General features: G+C 46.7%; 1 protein-coding gene across 2 annotated transcripts in view; it reads left to right on the forward strand.

Annotated features, from left to right (window-relative positions):
* The first annotated feature begins 2,836 nt into the window (after positions 1-2,836).
* Positions 2,837-23,740, forward strand: part of FBXL18 (F-box and leucine rich repeat protein 18) — a 33,669-nt gene continuing 12,765 nt past the window's right edge. Inside the window, exons 1-4 of one of the 2 annotated variants that reach the window (XM_058157912.1) lie at positions 2,837-2,957; positions 7,585-7,785; positions 9,813-11,368; positions 15,970-16,188. In XM_058157912.1, coding sequence (XP_058013895.1) covers positions 2,937-2,957; positions 7,585-7,785; positions 9,813-11,368; positions 15,970-16,188 — 1,997 coding nt within the window. In that variant the 5' untranslated portion in view covers positions 2,837-2,936. The remainder of the gene's footprint in view (positions 2,958-7,584; positions 7,786-9,812; positions 11,369-15,969; positions 16,189-23,740) is intronic. The other variant, XM_058157913.1, reaches the window with a different exon arrangement.

The following is a 23,740-nucleotide window of genomic DNA, read 5'->3' on the forward strand; positions in this document are numbered from 1 at the left end:
CTCTGGATTGGTTGTTTTTTTTTTTGGGTGGTGGTGGTGGTGTTTCTAATCAAGCCAGCAGGAAGGTATCGTTCGTTCAACATTTGAATTGGTGAATGGGAACTTGGCGAGTTAGAAAGTTGGCACAAGTTACTCTACCCAGGTCCTTTTGAGAATCTTGCTTCCAAGACTTGTTTTCCCAAGCTCCCCTTTTAGAAGACTTATCCGATCTTGTCAACTTTGGTGGATTTCAGTTCCAGAATTCCCCAGGCGCAACATGAGATTCTGGGAGTTTTTTAAAAAGTACACAAGTCTTAAAAAGTTGCCAAGGCGGACCCAGGTTTAAAGGATGTATTGCGTTTATTCCAAATATATGGGGACCTAGAGAAGTTCTTCATGCTTACAATGGAGCCAAACTCCCAATTTGGACGACCAACAGCTAGCCATGTTGACCGTTGCTTTCTTAAGAAGGCCAGAGAACAGAATATTGATTTGGTTTTTATCCGTCTAGTTATTTTGTAGGTGTAACTCAAGGCGGTAAACCCACCTAATATTCGTACCTTTTCTTAGAATAGCCCTGTGAGGTACGTTGGGCTGGCGAGAGGGTTGGCAGTATTTTCACAGACCAAATCACGGCATGTCACTCCAAAAACTGATTTCGAAGCCTGGCGATTTGAAGATGGGTGGACTTCAACTCCGCAGAATTGCTCCTCCAAAAATCCTGGGAGTTGAAATCTATGCATGGCAGGCTGGGAAATTGTAGGAGATGGTGAACATCTTCAAGTGAAGAAAAAAAAAACACACTTCTAAAAGCAAGAAAATAGAGCAAAACCAGCAATTCCTGTTTATTGCATCTTCAGCTCATCTCTTCTAAGCAATATACCAATTATTCTCTGTATACAAAATGTTCTGTAAATTTAGGCAAATTGCAGTCCCTATGGGGGTCATTCCACCAAACTAGGATTATGGCAGAACATAATTTCACAGATGATAAAAACCCATAGCTTTGCAAGAGCCAATGATGGCATCCCTACAATGCATGAGGCTCAATACAACCAATCATCATTTTAGCCATTGTTGCAGGATGAAGTCATCTTTTAAACCAATACGTTCCTAAACCACGTTTTTTCAAACTTTGCAATTCTAAGATGGCCCTCAACTCCCAGTATCCCCCTTCTGGGGAATCCATGCATGGTGGTGGTGAGGGAATTCTGGGAGCTGCAGTCTGGATGCTGGTGGAATTTTGGGAGTTGAGGTCCATGTATGTTGGAGTGGGGGGGGGGGGAACGAACTCTGGGAGTTGAAGTCCACCCCTCTTCCAAGTTCCTAACTGCAAAAAAACCGGATGTTGGGAGTCCCAAAGATGCTTTTTCAAGAGGAGTTTCTTGTTTGAAAGTCCAGTTGCCTCTTGGAAAAAACACCTTTAGGACAACTGACCTAGCTTTGCTGGCTAGGAAATTCTGGGAGTTGAAGTCCACCAGGCTTAAAAGTTGCCAAAGTTGGGAGACCCTTGCTCCAAAGCCCCTGAAGGCCAGACAAGAAATAATGGATGGTCGGGAATTATTACGAACTGTACAGACTAAATTGATTTTAAATCTAATAACAGCAGCAAGATTACTAATAGGACAATACTGGAAGAAAAAAGTACCTACAGTAGAAGAATGGATATTGAAGGTTGCCAATTTGGCTGAGATGGCGAAGATATCAGCCTTTTTGAAAGACAATACGCAAGAAAGATACTTAAAGGAATGGAAAAAATGGATTGACTATATTCAACGTAGATATCAGACTAAGAGTTATCAGACTGTTTTTGAATGATTATGATGTATTATTTTTGATTGTTTTTGGGGGAAGTTAGGAATTGATGATTGTAGGGGTATAATTAACTTGGGACTTAAATTTTTTAGCATATGTTTGTTTTATTTTTAACTATACCTTGTGCTCGTTCGGGGAAGTGGGGGGGATGGGGGTTGTGAAGGGAAGGGGGAGGGGAGGGGGGGAAAGGGGGGGGAAATTTTCTGTAAAACTTTTTGAGTAAAAAAAAAAAAGAAATAATGGATGGAAACTGAACAAGGAGAGAATCAATCTGGAAATAAGGAGAAATTTTCTGATTTTAGAACAAGCAACCAATGGGAAAAACCCTGCTTTTAGAAGCTTTGGGAGCTTTGTCCTTGAAAGCTTTCAAGAAGAGACTAGTGTGCCATCTGCCAGAAACGGTGGAGAGCAAAGGATCTCCAACCTTGGCAACTTTAAGCCTGGGGGACTTCAACTCCCAGAATCCCCCAGCCAGCAAAGCTGGCTGGGGAATTCTGGGAGTTGAAGTCCGCCAGGCTTAAAGTTGCCATGGTTGGAGACCCCTGGTGTAGAGTCTCCTGCTTGGGTGGGGTTGGACTAGATGACCTACAGGGTCCCTTGCCAGCTCTGTTCTGTTTGATTGAAACTCTGTTAACTCTATGCATCCTATGGATGACTTGACAATCTCCATATGTGCAACGTGAGAACAAAACAAATGCAATTGCACAGGCTCGGAAACACCCCAAGCTTGAGGTCAGGATTTGCAGACACCCCACCCGCTTCTGACCCAGAATTGCAACTGCAAGAGCCCCCCCCCCCAAAAAAAAATTCAAATGCACGAGTTTGAAGTGGGGTCCCCCTCCCAAGTTGGAAAAACCCGGGCAGTTTTCTCCCTCCTTCTCTTCCCCATTCCCTCCCCCCCCCGTGCTACGGTGCATAATTGGAACATTCCGGCCACGCCCATTATGGCTTTTGCCGCCCCTGGCGCCTCGTGTAAGATGGCGGCAAGAGCAATTAAGCGGAAGTGACGTCACGAGGGCGCCGGAAGCCTCGCGTCGCGTCGCTTCGGTGTGCCGGCTGAAGGGAAAAACCGTATGAGGCGAGGAGACGGAGGTTGAGCGTCTCAGCTGGCTCGGACCCGGGCGGGGAGTCTTTTCTCGACCATGGCGTCCTCCTCCGGTGAGGTAAGCCCGGCTCGCCGAAGAGACCTCGGGCCTTCCTTTTTTTCGGACCGAGGGCCTCGCCATCCCCTTGCGAGCCTCGGCGTCTCCATGGCAACCCCTGACTCCGCAGGGCACGTCTGAACCCGCCGGGAGGCCGCGTGTCAGGGCAGGGGGTGCCTCGCGGGGCTGGGGAGAAAGGTTTCATTTGGCAGCCGCGATTTTAGCAGGGCCTGAGTCGGGCGGGAAGGGCGGGGGGGGGTCTTATTCCTGGCAAAGGGGCCCTGGGGCATTGGACGGCCATGAAAAAAAAAGAGGGAGGGGGGGCTTGTGGTTTTTTTTTTGTTTTTTTTTTGTTTTTTGCAGGTCAGTGAATGTGGAGTGACAGTCTGGGCCCCTTCCAGATGTGCTGCACCAAGCCCCTCCCCCACCTTTCTTTATAACCTCCCACCAGCTGTTTGGATCTTGCCTTGTCCCACAATATACTTGAGTCACCAGAATGCCCAAAAAAGAGACTCTTGCAAAAAGAAGCATATTTTATTTATGGCCAACACCAAAATACTGGGTGGGACATATATCCAGAACAGGGGTCTCCAACCTGGGTCCCTTTAAGACTTGTGGACTACAACTCCCAGAGTCCCTCAGCCAGCGTTGCTGGCTGAGGGACTCTGGGAGTTGTAGTCCACAAGTCTTAAAAGGGACCCAGGTTGGAGATCCCTGATCCAGAACCTACAGATACAATCAGTGGTGGGATTCAAATAATTTAACAACCGGTTCTCTGCCTTAATGACCAGCTGGGTAGGTGTGGCTTGGTGGTCCTGTGACTGTGTGTGTGTGGCCAACTCAACGTCACTCGCGTCGATGGGCGCTTCGCCTTAGCTGTTACAATGTAATAAGGGTTAACCAGAGAGGCAGTTTCTGTTAGCAGGGCGATAAAGATTAGGCTAGAAACACCACCAGAATGTTTCAGTTCCTTACAGGATTAGTGGGGGAAAAACAAAATAAGACTTGTTCCAACAACTGGTTCTCCGAACTGCTTAGAAAGTTAACAACCGGTTCTGCCGAATACATGTGAACTGGCTGAATCCCACCACTGAATACAATGCATGTGAGGAGATAGCCACCCCTTTTGGAAGGTATGGCGTCCTTTTATTACCCTCAGAGACATCAGCTTTTAGTACCCAATTCTGGCTGCCTAGTTTCGGTTTGTGTATTCCTTGTTGCCCTGCAAAGGAATAGATGCCTCCCAATTAGCGTTATCTCTTCCTTGAGCGTTCCTTTGTTCTCCCGATTGCTCATTTGGCCCCCCTGGTTCTGCAAGGAACTCAGCTTACACAGATCAAAGGTGTAAGTCAGGACTGAAGTGTAAATTATCCCCCCCCCCCCGAATGATGTCTGCAGTTTCAACTGAGATACCTACCATACTCTTAGATGGAACAAGAAAAACAGGAAGAAGATTGATATGGGTTCAGGTCAAATGGCAGGGATATATGTTTGACAAATACCAGATACAGTAAAGGTAAAGGTTCCCCTCGCACATATGTGCTAGTCGTTCCTGACTCTAGGGGGCGGTGCTCATCTCTTTTTCAAAGCCGAAGAGCCAGCGCTGTCCAAAGACGTCTCCATGGTCATGTGGCCGGCATGACTCAATGCCAAAGGCACACGGAACGCTGTTCCCTTCCCACCAAAGGTGGTCCCTATTTTTCTACTTGCATTTTTTACCTGCTTTTGAACTGCTAGGTTGGCAGAAGCTGGGACAAGTCAACGGGACCTCACCCCGTTACACTGGCTGACCTTTCGATCAACAAGCTCAGCGTCTTGGCCCCTTGAGCTACCGCGTCCCCATACCAGATTCATTACAGAGGCCTGATAACAGAATATGTTTGTTACAGGAGATACACATATAAAGGCATAATATATGTGATACAAATACAAAGGCATATTTGTGTTACAGATATAAAGGTACAATATGTGTGTGTTATACAAATACAAAGGCTATATATGTATTACAGGAACCTAATGGTTACAGAATAACAAGTTTCTACTAATTATAGTACAACAGTATATTATATTCTAGTATTATTTATTATAGCCTTATTACTGTTTCCCTTCAGTCTTTTAATGGGAAGGGCTTTCAAGACAGCCTTTAGGGGACTCTCTCTCCCATCATCCACAGCCTTCCTGGCGACTTAGTTCTTGCCTTGCCTTCCTCGTCCAAGTGGCTAAAGGGGTTCTTCAGGTGGCAAATGAAAGAGAGGAAATGGAAGGCAAGGAAGGATTGGAGAGCTGGGCAGCCATGCAAGAGATGAATAGAATAGAATGGAATTCTTTATTGGCCAAGTGTGATTGGACACACAAGGAATTTGTCTTTGGTGCATAAGCTCTCAGTATACCTAAAAGATACGTTCATCAAGAATCATAAGGTACAACACTTAATGATAGTCATAGGGCACAAATAAGCAATCAAATCACACTAGGAAACAATATAAATTGTAAGGGATACAAGCAACAAAGTTACAGTCATAAGTGGGAGGAAATGAGTGATAGGAACAATGAGAAGATTAATAGTAGTGCAGACTTAGTGAATAGTTTGACAGTGTTGTGGGAATTAGTTGTTAAGCAGAGGGATGGCATTGAGGGAAAAACTGTTCTTGTGTCTAGTTGTTCTGGTGTGCAGTGCTCTATAGCGTTGTTTTGAGGATAGGAGTTGAAGCAGTTTATGTCCAGGATGCAAGGTATCTCTAAACATCTTCACAGCGCTCTTTTTGACTCGTGCAGTATGCAGGTCCTCAATGGAAGCAGGTTAGTAGCCATTGTTTTTTCTGCAGTTCTAATTATCCTCTGAAGTCTGTGTCTGTCTTGTTGGGTAGCAGAGCCAAACCAGACAGTTCTAGAGGTGCAGATGACACACTCAATAATTCCTCTGTAGAACTGGATCAGCAGCTTCTTGGGCAGTTTGAGCTTTCTGAGCTGGCGCAGAAAGAACATTCTCTGTTGTGCTTTTTTTAATGACGTTTTTGATGTTAGCTGTCCATTTTAGGTCTTGCGATATGGTAGAACCTAGAAATTTGAAGGCCTCTACTGTTGATACTGTGTTGTCTAGTATTGTGAGAGGTGGAAGTATGGAAGGGTTTCTCCTAAGTCTACCACCATTTCTACGGTTTTGAGTGTGTTCAGTTCCAGATTGTTCTGGTCGCACCACAAGGCTAGTCGTTTAACCTCCCGTCTGTACCTGGATTCATCATTGTCTCGAATGAGACCGTTCACTGTTGTGTCATCTGCGAACTTCAGTAGTTTAACAGATGGATCATTTGGAGATGGAGGAGGGGGAGGAGAAGAAGTAGAAGAAGTATAAGTAGACTATTAAAGGAAGAAACGGGTCTTAGAGAGCCTGTTTGGTTGAAGTGATAAAGGCTGGAAGCCAAGGACCGTCAGTTCTAGTCTCACTTTAGGCACAAAGCCAGAGCTGAAGAAGCTTCTTGGATGAGAAGCGAAACATCTTCAAAGAAAAACCAGAAAGTCCAGTTGCCTCTTGGAAAAGCACCTTTGGGACAACCATGACCTGGGTGATGGAGAATCTCCATAGATACAAAGCCAGCTGGTTGATCTTGGGGCCAGTCGCTCACTCTTACCCCTCAGAAGGAGGCAATGGCAAATCACTTTCTAAATCTTGCCAAGGAAACCGCAGGGCTAGCCCAGGTGGTCATCGGGAGTCAACACAAAAGGCACACAGAAAAAGTATAATACAGGGGAGGGGGGAGCCCTTAACATGGAAAGCACATCAGGGAAAAAGGAAGAAGCCACCTTGGAAGTGTGGTGACCCCCCCTCCCCCTTGCTTCAATACCCCCGCCACCTTTTATCTTTAAATAATCTTATTGTAATTTCATTGTTCTATTGTTTAGCCATCCCAAGTCATTGGGTCTATAAAGCAGGGGGTGTCAAATTCAAGGGCCCGGGGCCAGATCCGGCCCGCAGGGTGTTTAGATCTGATCCGCAAGGCCGCCCTGGAAACAGCAAAGGACCGGCCCGCGGTGCCTCTGCCAGCGGAAACAGAGTTTGCGAGGGCCATGCACAGCCCTCCTGAGCTCCAGCGGGTTACAGGAAGCCATCCCAGACTTGGGACCCCGTTTTCGCTGGCAGAGTGCTTGGGCCACCACAGGTGCCCCCCTTGACACAAGTGATGTCATGCTGGCCATACCCCCCCGGCCATTCCCCCCAGCCCCCTCTCCCGCGAGGTCAAGCACAACCCTGATGCAGCCTTCAATGAAATTGAGTTTGATAGCCCTGCTATAAAGTATTATTGGTAGCCTTAAGCAGAGATAAGATGCAGGTCCAATACTGGGGGTCCTCTGCTTCCATTACTCTCTAGTCTACGCAGCCTTCAGCCTCTGGTGCTGAATTTTGAAATAGTTTCTTTCTATGCTGTTTCAACAGCTCCTAAAACATAGTTGTCTCTCTTCCTTGACCAGCTGCGTCATTAAATCATCCACCCAAACGGTCTTTTCAGGACAGAGTACTAAAAATGGATGTAAAAATGATAACCGCAGCAGTTCTCAGTTGATTGGGTCCCTTGAGGAATCGGACCGATTCCTTCCCCAGCTTTTCATTTCTACTATGTCTTTTCTGAGTCCTTGTTTTTCCCTCCTGCAGGACGTAACCGGCGAGGAGAACCGGGAGGAGAATATCGGCATGAACTTGATGGAGTTTTCGGATGAAATCCTCTTGCACATCTTGCGATATACTCCCGTGTCGGATCTTGTCTTGAACGTCCGAAGCGTCTGTCGGAAACTTTCCGCCCTCAGTCTCGACAAAAGCCTCACTCACACTGTGATGCTGCATAAAGATTACCAGGTGAGCTGCCGAAGACGATCCAGAATTAGGACAACATGGGATGAACTGTGGCAGTTTAAAAATCTTGAGTCTCACTCAGAGGGTCTCTCTGGGTCCCACCAGGACTCTGCAGCAAGAAGAGACTGAAGACATGACCCTAAAAAGCTCTTCCTTCGAGCTTTATTATGGCCTTAGGATGGGGGGAATTATCCTTTCCTCATTTTACTTTAAGAAGGATATAAGGGAAAAAATATAAGGGAAAAACAGAATAGAACAGTATAGAATAGAATTCTTTATTGGCCAAGTGTGATTGGACACACAAGGAATTTGTCTTGTTGCATAAGCTCTCAGTGTACATAAAAGATACCTTCATCAAGAATCATAAGGTACAACACTTAATAATAGATATAGGGGACAAATAATCAGGAAACAATATCAATATAAATTTTAAGAATACACACAACAAAGTTACAGTCATACAGTCATAAGTGAGAGGAGATGGGTGATGGGAATGATGAGAAGATTAATAGTAGTGCAGACTTAGTGAATAGTTTGACAGTGTTGAGGGAATTATTTGTTTAGCAGAGTGATGGCATTCGGGAAAAAACTGTTCTTGTGTCTAGTTGTTCAGGTATGCAGTGCTCTAAAGTGTCATTTTGAGAATAAGAGTTGAAACAGTTTATTTCCAGGATGTGAGGAGTCTGTAGATATTTTCACAGCCCTCTTTTTGACTCATGCAATATACAGGTCCTCAATGGAAGGTAGGCATGTTGGTAGCCATTGTTTTTTCTGCAGTTCTAATGATCCTCTGAAGCCTGTGTCTGTCTTGTTGGGTTGCAGAGCCAAACCAGACAGTTCTAGAGGTGCAGATGGCAGACTCAATAATTCCTCTGTAGAACTGGATCAGCAGCTCCTTGGGTAGTTTGATCTTCCTGAGTTGGCACAGAAAGAACATTCTTTGTTGTCCTTTTTTGATGGCATTTTTGATGTTAGCTGTCCATTTTATATCTTGCAATATGGTAGAACCTAGAAATTTGAAGGTCTCTACTATTGATATTGTGTTGTCTAGTATTGTAAGACGTGGTAGTATGAGAGGGTTTCTCCTAAAGTCCTACTTTAGAAGAATATAAGGGAAAAATCCTTCCTTCCTTCCTTCCTTCCTTCCTTCCTCTCATAATTCTTCATTAATGTAACCCTTTTGTCTGTTTATATTGTCTCTTAGGTCTGTTCAGTTTGATGGCCAGGCTATTCTTTGATCCAATTACTTGGAGACCACCGTCCCATGACAATCCCACAGATTGAAATTTTGTCCTTTGCAGAATGACATAGCCCCCCCCACCTCCCAGTCTAAAACCATTTTCCCTGCTTGAAAACACTTTTGCCAACCTGTTGCTCCTCCAGATGTGATGGAGCTGCCCGGAATCCTTAAAAGATTGCAATCTCGACACATCCAGAGAACATTAGTTGGTCAAAGCTGGTTGTGAAAAACTGCTCTGCTTCTTGTTTCCCTTTTCAGGCTAAAAGGAAATTGCTGTGAGGGGTATCTGCTTATAACGTGATTAAGGCACTAAGTGAGAAACCAGGAGTTCTTGTACTGCCGTGGGCATGAAAGCTAGCTGGGTGTCTTTGGGAGAGTCCCTCAGTTTCAGCCCCTCACAGCCCCTGTTATTGTGGGGAGAATTGCAGGAGGAAGAAGAATAGCGTGTGTTCGCATTAATTTATTTATAAAAATAATAAAGGTGGGGTATAAATAAATACATAGAATAAACGCACCTCCTTTGCTTTAAAGAGATTTCCAGAGGTCTTTTAATATCACAGATGGCCTTTGGGTAGGGAAGATTAGGGTGTTCCCACCAGAATCAATGGTGGTTACTTTTGCATTCCGTTCCATATTGTTTCTCCAGCACTTGCCCGTGATCATAAAATTCCGTTTTTTTCAGTCTTCAGTCCCTGAAAAGGCGGGTGTCAGTTGTCCTGAGCTTGATCAATAAATCTAGGCCTGCCACAACCGGGATTCCTTTGATCTCCTGAACTGTTTCTACTTGCAGGTGGACAAAGACAAGGTGAAACAGCTGATGAAGGAGATCGGAAAAGAGATCCACGAGCTGGACATGACCGGCTGTTACTGGTTGCCTGGCTCGACTGTTGATCAGGTGACCCGCTGCAAGAATTTGGTGAAGCTGAACCTCTCTGGCTGCCACCTCACCTCCCTTCGCCTTTCGAAGATGCTCTCGGCCCTGCAGCACCTCCGCTCCTTGGCCATCGACGTGAACCCCGGGTTCGACGCCTCCCACCTGAGCAGCGAGTGCAAAGCCACCCTGAGCCGGGTGCTGGAGTTGAAACAGACCCTCTACACGCCCTCCTACGGGGTGGTTCCTTGCTGCACCAGCCTGGAGAAGCTGCTGTTGTATTTTGAGATCCTCGATCGATCCCGGGAAGGTCTGATCATCTCTGGGCAGCTCATGGTAGGGGAGAGCAACGTGCCCCATTACCAGAACCTACGGGTTTTCTACGCCAGGTTGGCACCTGGCCCGGTCAACCAGGAAGTGGTGAGGCTGTACTTAGCAGTGCTGAGCGACCGGACGCCGGAAAAACTTCACGCTTTCCTCATCTCCGCCCCCGGTGGGTTTGCCCAGAGCTGCGCCGTTAAAAACCTCTTGGATTCCATGGCCAGGAACGTGACGTTAGACGCCCTTCAGCTGCCGCGGTCCTGGATGAACGGATCCAACCTCCTGCAGCACTTGAAGTTCAGCAACCCTTTTTACTTCAGCTTCAGCCGCTGCAGTTTGTCCGGCGGGCAGCTGGTCCAGCGAGTGTTGAACAGCGGCAAAGACCTGGGCAGTTTGGTCAGCTTGAACCTGAGCGGCTGCGTCCACTGCCTGTCGCCCGATTCCTTGTTGCGGAAAGCGGAGGACGACATCGATAGCGGTATCGCCGAAACCCTGGTGGACACCTGCCGTAACCTGAAGCACCTCAACCTCTCGGCCGCCCACCATCACAGCCCGGAAAGCCTGGGGAAGCACCTTTGCCAGATCCTCGCTCGCCTGAAAGGCCTCCTCTCCCTGGCGCTGCCGGTTTGCGCCGTGGCTGACGGGGCCGCCGCCCTGCTGACGGTCGACAAGCCTTCGGTGCAGCCGGTGGCTCACTCGGTCTCTCAAGGGTTTGGGAAAAAAGTCCGGATCGGGGTGCAGACCTATCCCAGGAACTGCTTGGAGCAGAGCCATCCCAGACCGCCACCTTCCGTCTTTTGGACTCTTCTGGAAAGCCTCCCGTTTCTGGAAAAGTTGGAGCTGATCGGCTCCAGTTTTTCCTCGGCCATGCCGCGGAACGAGCCGGCCATTCGGAACTCTCTGCCCCCTTGCAGCCGGGCGCAGCATATCGGGGATGCTGAAGTGGCCGCCATTGGCCAGCTGGCCTTCCTGCAGAGCCTCACCTTGGCTCAGCTGCCCAATATTCTCACGGGCTACGGGCTGGTGAACATTGGGGTGCAGTGCCAGCGCCTGCGGGCTCTCTCCTTGGCCAACCTGGGCCTGATGGGGAAAGTGATGTATGTGTCGGCTCTGGTGGACATGCTGAAGCACTGCAGGTGTCTTCAAGATCTCAGGTGAGAGAGCCCGGCAGCTTTTTTTTTTCCCCCTTGGCTTTTCCTGTCACGCAGGGATCCTTCTGTGTCATTGTCCCAAAGGAGGCTAAAACATAAGAACGGTTGCAGGGTTTGGGTTTGGCCAGTCTAGAGAAAAGAAGGACTTGGGGAGACACGATGGCATCATTCCAGTATTTTGAGAGGCTGCCACAAAGAGGAGTGGGGGGTCAACTTATTCTCCAAAGCAACAAGGGGGCAGGACAAGAAACAAGGAGAGAAGCACCCTGGAATTAAGCAGAAACATCCTTACAGTTAAAGCAATTAACCAATGGAACAGCTTGCCACCAGAATAGAATAGAATAGAATAGAATTTTTATTGTCTTGGTGCACATGCTCTCAGTGTACATAAAAGAAAAGATGCGTTCATCAAGGTACAACATTTACAACACAATTGATGGTCAATATATCAATATAAATCATAAGGATTGCCAGCAACAAAGTTACAGCCACACAGTCATAAGTGGAAAGAGATTGGTGATGGGAACGATGAGAAGATTAATAGTAGTGCAGATTTAGTAAATGGTTTGACAGTGTTGAGGGAATTATTTGTTTAGCAGAGTGATGGCCTTCGGGAAAAAACTGTTCTTGTGTCTAGTTGTTCTGGTGTGCAGTGCTCTATAGCGTCGTTTTGAGGGTAGGAGTTGAAACAGTTTATGTCCAGGATGTGAGGGGTCTGTAAATATTTTCACAGCCCTCTTCTTGATTCGTGCAGTATACAGGTCCTCAATGGAAGGCAGGTTGGTAGCCATTGTTTTTTCTGCAGTTCTAATTATCCTCTGAAGTCTGTGTCTGTCTTGTTGGGTTGCAGAACCGAACCAGACAGTTCTAGAGGTGCAAATGACAGACTCAATAATTCCTCTGTAGAACTGAATCAGCAGCTCCTTGGGCAGTTTGAGCTTGCTGAGTTGGCGCAGAAAGAACTTTCTTTGTTGTCCTTTTTTGATGATGTTTTTGATGTTAGCTGTCCATTTTAGATCTTGCGATATGATAGAACCTAGAAATTTAAAAGTTTCTACTGCTGATACTGTGTTGTCTAGTATTGTGAGAGGTGGAGGAATGGAAGTTGTGGGTACTTCATCACTGGACGTTTTGAAAAAGAGGCTGGACAGCGCCCGGTCTGAAATGTTCTAGGGTCTCCTGCTTGAGCAGGGGGCTGGACTAGAAGGCCTCCAAGGTCCCTTCCGGCTCTCTTCTATTCTCTAGTTCTGTAGGTGCTTTTCAAAAGATAACTGGACTTTCTTGGGTTTCTTTTTTCTTCTTGAAAACTCTTCGCTTCTCATGCCAGAAGCTTCTTCAGTCCTTCAGAACAAAACAAGGCAAGTCCAGTTGCCCTTTGAAAATTACCCTTGAGATAACCACGAGCTGGATGTTTGAGAATCTCCATAGACTTCTCTGCCATTCCAGTCTTTACCCCTTGAGGTGTTAAATAGGTATGGTCCAGGACAGGGGTCTCCAACTTGGCAACTTTAAGCCTGGGGGACTTCAACTCCCAGAATTCCCCAGCCAGCTTTGCTGAAGTCCGCCAGGCTTAAAGTTGCCAAGGTTGGAGACCCCTGGTCTAGGATATGCAGAAAACCCCCTTAAGGGCTTGTCCTTCCTGTTGAAAGTATTCAAGAGGACTCGGTTCAGTACTGAGGACGAGGGGGGCCTCTTTCCCATATAAAATGAGGCAATATCTGGGAATCTGAGCTATTTCTCCCTCTCTTCCACCTCTATAAATGTTTATCTGGCTTCAAAGGAAGACTTAGAAAAGGTAAATTTTAATCAGGACTCTTCAGAAGATGATAGAGCAACATCGCCATCTGGTGGATCACACAGCACATTACAAGTTGGGGTTTTTTTCAGTCCTGCTCCATTGTTGAGGACAATGGCTGCAAAGTTGCCTTAAATTGATTCCTCCCCATTCCCCCCCCCCCCGTTAGAGAATAGCTCCCCAAATTCCCAGCGGCTTCATGATAATGCTGGCCCCCCCCTCTTTTTTGTGTATCTGTTTTGCTCTTTCAGGATATTTAGTAAGGTCTCCTCAATTCTTCTGAATCGAATGTTGCCCTAAGAGCCATTGTTTCTCAGCCTTGCCAGCTTGAAGATGGGTGGACTTCAAGTCCCAGAATTCCCCAGCCAGCCATGAATCATAGAGTTGGAAGGGACCAGGCAGGTCACCTAGTCCAGTGTTTCTCAGCCCTTTGGCAGCTTGAAGATGAGTGGACTTCAACTCCCAGAATTCCCTAGCCAGGATGCCAGAATTCTGGGTACAAATAGTCCTCAACCTATGACCACAATTGAGTTCAAAATTTAGGTTGCTCAGCGAGAAATGTGTTAAATGAGCTTTGCCCCATTTTATGCCTTTCCTTGCCACATTTGTTAAGTGAATCACTGCAGTTGTTAAATTTGTAACACGGTTGTTAAGTGAATCTGGTTTCCCCCATTGACTTCGCTTGTCAGAAGGTCCCAAAAGGTGATCATATGACCTCGGAACAACCGTCATAAATGTGAGCCAGTTGTCAAGCATCCGAACGTAAATCATGTGATTGTGGAGATGCTGCAACGGTCATAAGTTGTGAAAAATGATTGTAAGTCACTTTTTTCAGTGCTCTTGTTAGTTCGAAGAGTCACAAAGTGAAGTGTTGTAAGGTCTACCTGTATTGAAGTCCACTTTTTTTTTTAAAATTTGCATTTATATCCCGCCCTTCTCTGAAGACTCAGGGCGGCTTACACTATGTCAAGCAATAGTCTTCATCCATTTGTATATTATATACAAAGTCAACTTATTGCCCCCAACAATCTGGGTCCTCATTTTACCTACCTTATAAAGGATGGAAGGCTGAGTCAACCTTGGGCCTGGTGGGACTTGAACCTGCAGTAATTGCAAGCAGCTGCTGTTAATAACAGACTGCTTAGTCTGTTGAGCCACTCAAGGACCTTGAGCACTCATCATTAAGCTGCCAAGTTTGAGAAACAGTGGACCAGGTGATCCGTCTGGTCCCTTCCAACTCTTATCATTCATGGGTGGCTGGGGAATTCTGGGAGTTGAAGTCCACCCATCTTCAAGCTGCCAAGTTTGAAAAACGCCACTGTTGTGGTCCGCCAATAGCCTGCAGAGCTGGCAGCGGAATCAGAAAGAGAGGAGGCTGGGGAGGATGATGGACCAGTCCTGAAGTCAGGGGAATGCCCGGACAAGGGCTTTGCATCGGATGCAGAGGTGGGGCCAGGGCCATCGGGGAGTGATGCGCGGATTCCGGAGCCTCCAGAGGCAGATAGCAGAGAGGCAGAGGAACAGGAGGAGCCTGTTACCTAATGCATGCATGCGAAGAGCTGCCAGAAGGCAAGAGCAGCTAAAGCAAAAAGGATGAGTTGGGAGTAAAGAGATGATTGGCCCCTCCCATAAGGCTTAAAAGAGCAGCAACGGCTCTTGGGCTCTTTGTAGGAAAGCAACATTGCTACAATTGTTTCTTGTGTCCTGTTTCTGAACTTCCTGGGGTTCTTGCCAAGAAAAACCTTTGGCAGGGTGCCAAAGAAGACAAAGGTTTGTGATAAGGGCAAAGGACTTTTTCTGAAGGATTTGTTTTGGAATTAATTTGGACTAAGCTGAGAATGAAATAATTCTCAGCTGTTCTAATAAAACGTTTGTTTAGGACTGATTGTGTCCGGTAATAACTCCTTGGGCCTGGGTCACAACAGCCACCTTTAGAGAATAGCAGATGGAAGCTCCAATCTGCACATTTGATAAAGATGCACTCGAAAGATAACTTCCGTTATTTGAGTTGCAACCGATGGATGGATGGCCTTCTGCCCCACCCGGCCCAGGTCTCCTCCCCTTCAAGGTAATCCGCCTGGATTACTGCAATGCTCTCTACATGGGGCTCCCCTTGAAGAGCACCGGGAGACTTCAACTGGTACAGAATGCGGCTGCGCGGGGGATAGAGGGAGCGTCTTGGAGCTTCCATATAACACCTCTCCTACGCAAGCTGCACTGGTTGCCGGTGGTCTTCCGCGTGCAATTCAAGGTGTTGGTGATCACCTTTAAAGCGCTCCATGGCATAGGACCAGGTTACTTACGGGACCGCCTACTGCCGCCAATAGCCTCCCATCGACCTGTGTGCTCCCGCAGGGAGGGTCTCCTCGGGGTGTCGTCAGCTAAACAATGTCGGCTGGCGGCCCCCAGGGGAAGAGCCTTCTCTGTTGGGGCACCTACCCTATGGAACGAACTGCCTCTGGGGCTACGCCTTCTTCCCGACCTCTGGGCCTTTAAGCGCGAGCTCAAGACTTTTTTGTTTCAACGAGCAGAGTTGGCCTAAGAGTAATTTTTAATTGAGTGGTTTTATTTCTTGTTATTTTAATATTCGGCCTTATGGTTTCAGATTTTTAAATTTCAAATATTGTGTTTTAATTTTTGTATATGTCTTTTTAACTTGGCTGTAAACCGCCCTGAGTCTTCAGAGAAGGGCGGTATAGAAATGTAAATAATAAATAAATAAATAAATAAGGTTGCCACTTCTCAAATCTTCTTTGAAGATCCGGTGAAGCTCTCTATCCAACCTTCTTCTTCTTCCTCCTCCTTGCAGGCTTGAGCAGCCCTACTTCCACGCCAACGCCCAGTTCTTCCACGCCCTGAGTTGCTGTTCCTCCCTGCAGCGTCTCTGCATCATCTCCCGGAGCGGGACCCTCCAGTCCGACGCCGTGGTGTCGTTCATGGCTGCCTGCCGCGAGGTGATCATGTGCCACATGTTCATGGGGGAATCGCTCACCCTTTGCAAAAACCTGCAGCAGACCCTGATACGGAGGTGAGTGCAGGGAATCGCACCAGGTTCTCCTTTCGGCGTGCTTCTGTTGTGTCGTGAACCCGGAGAGCATATTTTTGAAGGGCAAAACATGATGATTCGGCTTCTTTTTGAACAGCTCCTTCTTCGCTGCCTTAACTCAGGGGTGTCAAATTCAAGGCCGTTCTGGAAAATGTAAGGGGCCGCCCGCAATCACTTCGGCCTGGTCTACCCAGTGCAAAGAGGAAACATGCCAGCAGTTTGGGGAGGGGTGTCAACCTGGCCACACACACCCCTCCCTCCTCCCAGGTCAACCATAGCCCTGATGCGGCCCTCAATGAAATTGAGTTTGATACCCCTGCCTTAACTTATGCGTGTCCAATCTTGGCTTGTGGACTTTTAACATTCTAGGGAATTCTGGGAATTGAAGTCCACCGGTCTTCAAGCTGTCAGGTTTGGTACACACCCTTGCCTTAACTGAATTTGTCCACAGGAAACTCTCCCCCCCCCCCCAAAAATACCCAGAAATTATGTCTCCATTACAGGTAGTCCTCAACTTACAACAAGTTCATTTAGCGACTGTTCAAAACTGTTTTTCACACTTAACAAGATTTGCAGCATCCCCATGGTCACCTGGTCAAAAACTCAAAGTCTTGGCAATTGGTTCATATTTATGACAGTTGCCGTGTCCAGAGGGTGGGTCACGTGATCTGCTTTTCTGACCTCCTGACAAGCCGAGCCAATGGGGAAGCCCGATTCACTTAGCAAAAAATGTTATTAACAACTGCAGTGATTCGCTTAATCACTGTGGCAGGAAATGTTATAAAATGAGGCAAAACTCATTTAAACAAGCCACAATGGCGCTGTGGTCAGAGTGCAGTACTGCAGGCTACTTCTGCTGACTGCCAACTGCCTGCAATTTGGCAGTTTGAATCTCACCGGGCTCAAAGTTGACTCAGCCTTCTATCCTTCCGAGGTTGGTAAAGTGAGGACCCAGATTGTTGGGGGCAAAGAGGGGCTGACTACAGAGAGGGCTGTAAACAGAGAGGGCTGTAGAAGCACTGTAAAGTGGTATATAATGTGGTATAGCTTGGGAAGGAAGGAGGGAGGGAAGGGAATGGAAGGAAAGGAAGGAAGGAAGGGAAGGAAGGAAGCAAGGAAGGAAGCAAGCCATAGTGGTGCAGTTGTTATTATTTATTTATTATTTATTTATTTATTTATTTTATTTAATCATATTTATATACCGCCCTATCTCCCAAGGGACTCAGGGCGGTTTACAGGCACTAAAAACAGATAAATAGAATATAAATACAATATAAAACATTTAAAAAACTTATTCTAAAGCCCGTCCAATTAAAAATAGAAATAAAACCCAATTTAAAACCCAAAATTTAAAATCTAGCTCAGTCCTGCACAATTAAATAAGTATGTTTTAAGCCCGCGGCGGAAGGTCCGAAGGTCCGAAAGCTGACGAAGTTCGGGGGGTAGATCGTTCCAGAGGGTGGGAGCCCCCACAGAGAAGGCCCTTCCCCTGGGCGTCGCCAGACGACATTGCCTTGCTGACGGCACCCTGAGGAGACCCTCTCTGTGAGAGCGCACAGGACGGTGGGAGGTATTCGGTCGCAGTAGGCGGTCCCGTAAATAACCCGGCCCTATGCCATGGAGCGCTTTAAAGGTGGTCACCAAAACCTTGAAGCGCACCCGGAAGGCCACAGGAAGCCAGTGCAGTCTGCGCAGGATAGGTGTCATATGGGAGCCACGAGGGGCTCCATCTATCACCCGCGCAGCTGCATTCTGGACTAACTGTAGCCTCCGGATGCCCCTCAAGGGGAGCCCCATGTAGAGAGCATTGCAGTAATCCAGGCGAGACGTCACGAGTGCAATGCAATGTTGCAGGCTATCTCTGCCCACTGCCAGAAGTTCGATCCTGACCGCCTCAAGATTGACTCAGCCTTCCATCCTTCCGAGGTTGGTAAAATGAGGACCCAGATTGTTGAGGGCAGAAGGCTGACTCTGTAAACTGCTTAGAGAGGGCAGTAAAACACTGTAAAGCGGTATATAAGTCTAAGTGCTATTGTTAAACATTTCACTTAGCAACATAAATTTTGGGCTCAATTGCGGTCGTAAGTCGAGGACTATATTCATCCCTGGTTTAAACTGGGATCTCCGTCATGTGTTCTGATTATGCTCTCTGCAGCCACCAGGTCTTCAGCTGTTCTCTTCCACGTTCTTAATTCTGGTCCCTTAAAAAAAAAGATGAAAATCAGTGCAAAACAATATAATACATTATTCGTTGCATTTGATTCTTCACTGTGGTCCTTTGTTTGTGAGATTAAAAATTAATAACATCTCAGTTAGCTCAGACTCGTCAATGAATCCGGAATCGCCTTCCCCTAATGGACATCTGCTTTCTCGCTCGTAATATCTAAAGGCATTTGGCTTCCGCAGCTGAGCCAAAACTTTGGGCATTGATAAAGGTTCATCATACTTATAGGTCAGGGGTCAGCAACCTTAAACACTCAAAGAGCCATTTGGACCCGTTCCCCACAGTAAAGAAAACACCGGAGCCACAAAACCCTTCCTGTGCCTATTTCTTGAACGGCCACAAAACTAGCCTATGTAGTTGAATTAAACTTTGTTTTCTTCTGAAACTTTTCTTTTCTTGGATTTATCCATGGTTGGCCTACCAGGGATTGAAAAGCTCAATAAATCGCGTGCCGGCAGCTGTCGCGCATTGGTGGTTGTGGCGCATATTTTTGAGCGACAGGGAGACACAGCAGAGGGGTGAAAGAGCCACACGCGGCTCCAGAGCCGCAGGTTGCTGACCCCTGTTATAGGTAATCCTCCACTTACAACCACTGGTTTAGTACCTGTTTGAATTTACGAAAGCCCTGAGAAAAAAAAAGCGACTTAAGACAACTCCTCACACTTGCAACCGTCACTGCATCAAATGACAAAAATTTGTATACTGTTAATCCTTGATTTACAAGCGTTCGTTAAGGGTCTGTTCAAAGTCACAACAGCACTGAAGTGACTCATGGCTGTGTTTCAGAATTACGACCTTTCCAGCATCCCCCAGGATCGTGTGATCAAGATTCAGACACTTGGCAGTTGGTTACGACCATTTTTTTTAAAAAATTGCATTTATATCCCGCCCTTCTCCGAGGACTCAGGGCGGCTTACACTGTGTTTAGCAATAGTTTTCATCCATTTGTATATTATATATAAAGTCAACTTTTATTGCCCCCAACAATCTGGGTCCTCATTTTACCTACCTTATAAAGGATGCAAGGCTGAGTCAACCTTGGGCGTGGTGGGACTTCAACCTGCAGTAATTGCAAGCAGCTGTGTTAATAACAGACTGTCTTACCAGTCTGAGCCACAGAGGCCCGGAGCCACAGAGACCATTGCTGTGAACCCGAGTCATGCGATCCCCTTTTGCCACCTTCTGACAAACAAAAGTCAAATGGGGAAGCTGGATTCCCTTAACAACCGTGTGACTAGTTTAACAGCTGGTTCACTTAGCAACAGAGGCAAGAAAGGTCGTAGAATGGGGTAAAACTCACTTAACAAACGTCTCACTAAATGACAGAAATTTGGGGCTCAGTTGTGGTTGTAATTCGAGGACTGTCTCTATTTACAACAGTTGCAGGTTGATTGCCGGCTCCCAATAAGCAAAGATAATGGGTAAAGCTAGGTTCACTTAACAACCGTGTGATTCACTTAACAACCACGGCAGAAACAAGTTTATAAAATTGGGCAGGAACACCCCCCCTTAACGTCCGCTTTGCTTAGCAACGAACATCCCGTTGTGGTCGTAAGTCACAGGCGACCTCATAACCTCTTGTCCTTCGCGATGATGTCCCTTTCAGCCTTATCATAACCTTTTGAGGTGGGCTGGCCTGATTTGTGACGGCTCCAAATCCTTCATCCATCCTCCTGTATTTTCAAGCTTATTCTGGTTGTCATCACTACACAGGAGGGTAGAATTCAATAGACCGGGCTTGTCTCTAAGAATATATATATATATATATATATATAAATTACATGCGGCTAAGTGCTTTAAATGGGGTGACAGATGACAGCTGGAACAATACGGGAGATATTGTATGCGGCGTTCCTGCCAGAAATAACATTCCCGGCAGCCTAATCCTCTAGTTTCTTAAAAGAGCCATCCGAACCATTTTTCTGATGCCTGTTCTGAAAAGCACAAAGCCGAAGAGGGCAGAATGCGGTTTTTCCACTTTCTCAGCCAGGAGGAGGGTGGAGGGGCTGGAGTCAATGAAAACCTCCACAGGAGGTGAGCCTTCCTGTGGGTCTTTTGTGCGGCTGTTAATTTAGGTTGTGTTAAAAAAGGGAGATTAGGAAACGGGGGCTGTCAAGAGACGACTAATCCACACGACTATATTCCGCAGCAGCAGCAGCAGCAACAGCCGCCAGGCCCAAGAGAACCCCCTCTTTCGCTAGCCTCTGGTTCATCTCCAGAGCTGGGCTTGATGCTTCCTGACGGTGGTCTTCAGGGATTCCTGCGAGGGTCTTTCCCAGCCTTACCTGAACATGGCCTATGGGTCATCAGAGGCTCTTTGATTGATTGTCGGTTTGATTTATATCCGTGTTTCTCAACCTCAGCCCCCTGGGGGATTCTGGGAGTTGAGGAGTTTTTTTTTTACAAGTTGACTGAAGAAATACCAATTTGTATGCCACTCTTCGTTGAAGGCAGTGTGCAGTGTGTATAAAAACTCCTTCCTGCCATATTTTCCCCTCCACAACAACAACCCTGCGAGGTGGGATGGACTGAGAGACAGGGATTGGTTTAGAGCACCCAATGAGCTTCTGTTCGGACAGGAGATTTGAATTTGGGTTTCGCTGATGTCATCTTAACCATTACACCAGGGATCTTGGCAACTTTAAGACTTGGGGACTTCAACTCCCAGAATTCTGTTGTTGTGACCTAGGCTCACTTAGGTGTAAAAGATATACTTAGTCTTAAAACGACCCTATTTTATTATAACAGCTGGGAATTACTTCTTTCCCAGCTTAGTCCAAATTAATTCCAAAACAAATCCTTCAGAAAAAGTTCTTCGGCCTTATCAGAAACCTTTGTCTTCTTTGGCACCCTGCCAAAGGCTTTTCTTGGTAAAGTCCCACAAAGTTCAGAAACGAGACGCTGACTAGAAACCAATGTAGCAACGTTGCTTTCCTACAAAGAGCCCAAGAGCTGTTGCTGCTCTTTTAAGCCTTATGGGAGGGGCCAATCATCTCCTTACTCCCGAGTCGTCCTCTTTGCTTTAGCTGCTCTTGCCTGCTGGCAGCTCTTCACATGCATGCACTGGGAATAGGCTCCTCCTGTTCCTCTGCCTCTCCGCTGTCTGCCTCTGGAGGCTCCGGAGACCGTGCATCGCTCCCAGATGGCCCTGGCCCCCTCTCTGCCTCCGACGCAGAGCCCTTGTCCGGGCCTTCCCCTGACTGCAGGACTGGCCCATGGTCCTCCCCAGCCTCCTCACTGTCCGACTCCGCTGGCAGCTCCGCAGGCTGTTGGTGGACCACAACACTTGTAGCCAGCCATGTTGGCTACATCACAGCATAATTTTTTAAGGAGGGAAGCAGTGTTTCCTTAGCTTTTTTTTTTATTTTTTTATTTACATTTATACCCCGCCCTTCTCCGAAGACTCAGGGCGGCTTACAGTGTGTAAGGCAATAGTCTCATTCTATTTGTATATTTACAAAGTCAACTTATTGCCCCCCCCAACAATCTGGGTCCTCATTTTACCTACCTTATAAAGGATGGAAGGCTGAGTCAACCTTGGGCCTAGTGGGACTAGAACCTGCAGTAATTGCAGGCAGCTGTGTTTTAATAACAGGCTATCTTACAGCCTGAGCCACCACGGCCCTTAGCTCATCTAACCAAGAATTTTGTGCGGCATCAGCTAAACAGAAGTTCACGGCAGTGCCGAGATTCACATGCCATGCTAAGCCAACATTAGCCCAACCACCTTATGGGACTCTCGTGCATTGTAAGAACCAGACCAGAGAGCAGTCAGTCTCTTTATGTCATGGTATTCTTTGAAATGAACCTGGGATATTTTGCATGTTGTGTTGTAGACTTTGTTACTGGGCTTATGAAAGGTTTCACTCAAAGTGCTGGGGCTGGAATTGTGTTCTGTTTAGTTGCAGCATTGGGCAAAGCACTGGTCACTGGTTTGTGAATCTTGGTTTCTGGTAAGCCTTTGTACAGATGACTACACAACTGCATTATTGTCAAAAGCTTCTGCAGTCACTCACGCAGAGTGAGTGTTTTTACCTTGTTTGTGTTCTTCTATGACTATCATTAAGTGTTGTTAAGTGTTGTACCTTGATGAAGGTATCTTGTCTTTTTATGTATGCTGAGAGCATCTGCACCAAGACAAATTCCTTGTGTGTCCAATCACACTTGGCCAATAAAATTCTATTCTATTCTATTCTATTCTATTCTATTCTATTCTATTCTATTCTATTCTATTCTATTCTATTCTATTCTATTCCATTCCATTCCATTCCATTCCATTCCATTCCATTCTATTCTAAAATGTACCCTTATATTTGGCACTGTTCTTAATTCGTTGAAAGTTTTATCTCCACAAAGCAAGTTACATGAGTACTAATAATGGAATAAGATGCATAAGAGGTGCATAGGACAATGCTATATCAAATTGCTGCTCTTTAGCCCCAATTCATAAATAAACTCTTCCTTAACGTTACACAGTTCTCACTGCGGCTGCTTCACCTGACCATGTTCTAAAATAAACCATCATGCGTGAAGCAAGTCAGGGTTTCCAGACACGTCTAGATGCCAAGAGGGTTTTTAATTTGCTTCCTTCCCTTAAATATCCAGCCTTCCTTCTGATTCAAAAAGGTGTTTTCCTTGAATGGAGGAAGGCTTCGCAAATCCCTGCCTGTGGCGCCTCCAGGCAGGTCAGGTCCTGCCCCATCCTGTTCCATGCCACACCTGTAGCTTCATCCCCGAATCTTCTTCCTCCTCATAAGTGCCAGGCTGTCTTGAGTATCCCCCTAGGTGGAGCTGTGGCTGTTCCTTAAAACATCCATCCTTGCCTGTACAAATCCTGCCCCCTCCCTCCCTCCCTCCCACTGCAGAAGCAACACCAAGCAAAGAATTTCAACAATGGGAGCTACTACCACTAGGTGCCAACCTGCTTGAGAAAAAAAAGCCGCTTTCTATTCATTACAGAAGGAGCCGGGGTTAAAATAGGGCAGCGTTAAAAGAAATGTTTACGGCTCTTTGGACTCTCCTGGTGCATTTCTCCTCTCCCTCCCCCTCGGAAAAATTATTTCGGAAAAATTTATATCAAGCAGCAGCGTTTGCATCGCTCCTGAGATGCTGGTCTTTCCAAGGGTGGACGGATGGGAGAAGAAAGAAAGGATTTTGAGGAGCAAATCCTCTCTCTCTCTCTCTCTCTCTCTCTCTCTCTCTCTCTCTCTCTCTCTCTCTTCCGTTCCCTCCCTCCCTCCCTTCCTTTCTTTCATCTTGGAGGTCTTCTAGTCCAACCCCCTACTCAAGCAGGAGAACCTATACCAGGGA

The sequence above is a fragment of the Ahaetulla prasina genome, chromosome 14 (genome assembly GCF_028640845.1).
Source record: "Ahaetulla prasina isolate Xishuangbanna chromosome 14, ASM2864084v1, whole genome shotgun sequence".
NCBI lineage: Eukaryota > Metazoa > Chordata > Lepidosauria > Squamata > Colubridae > Ahaetulla > Ahaetulla prasina.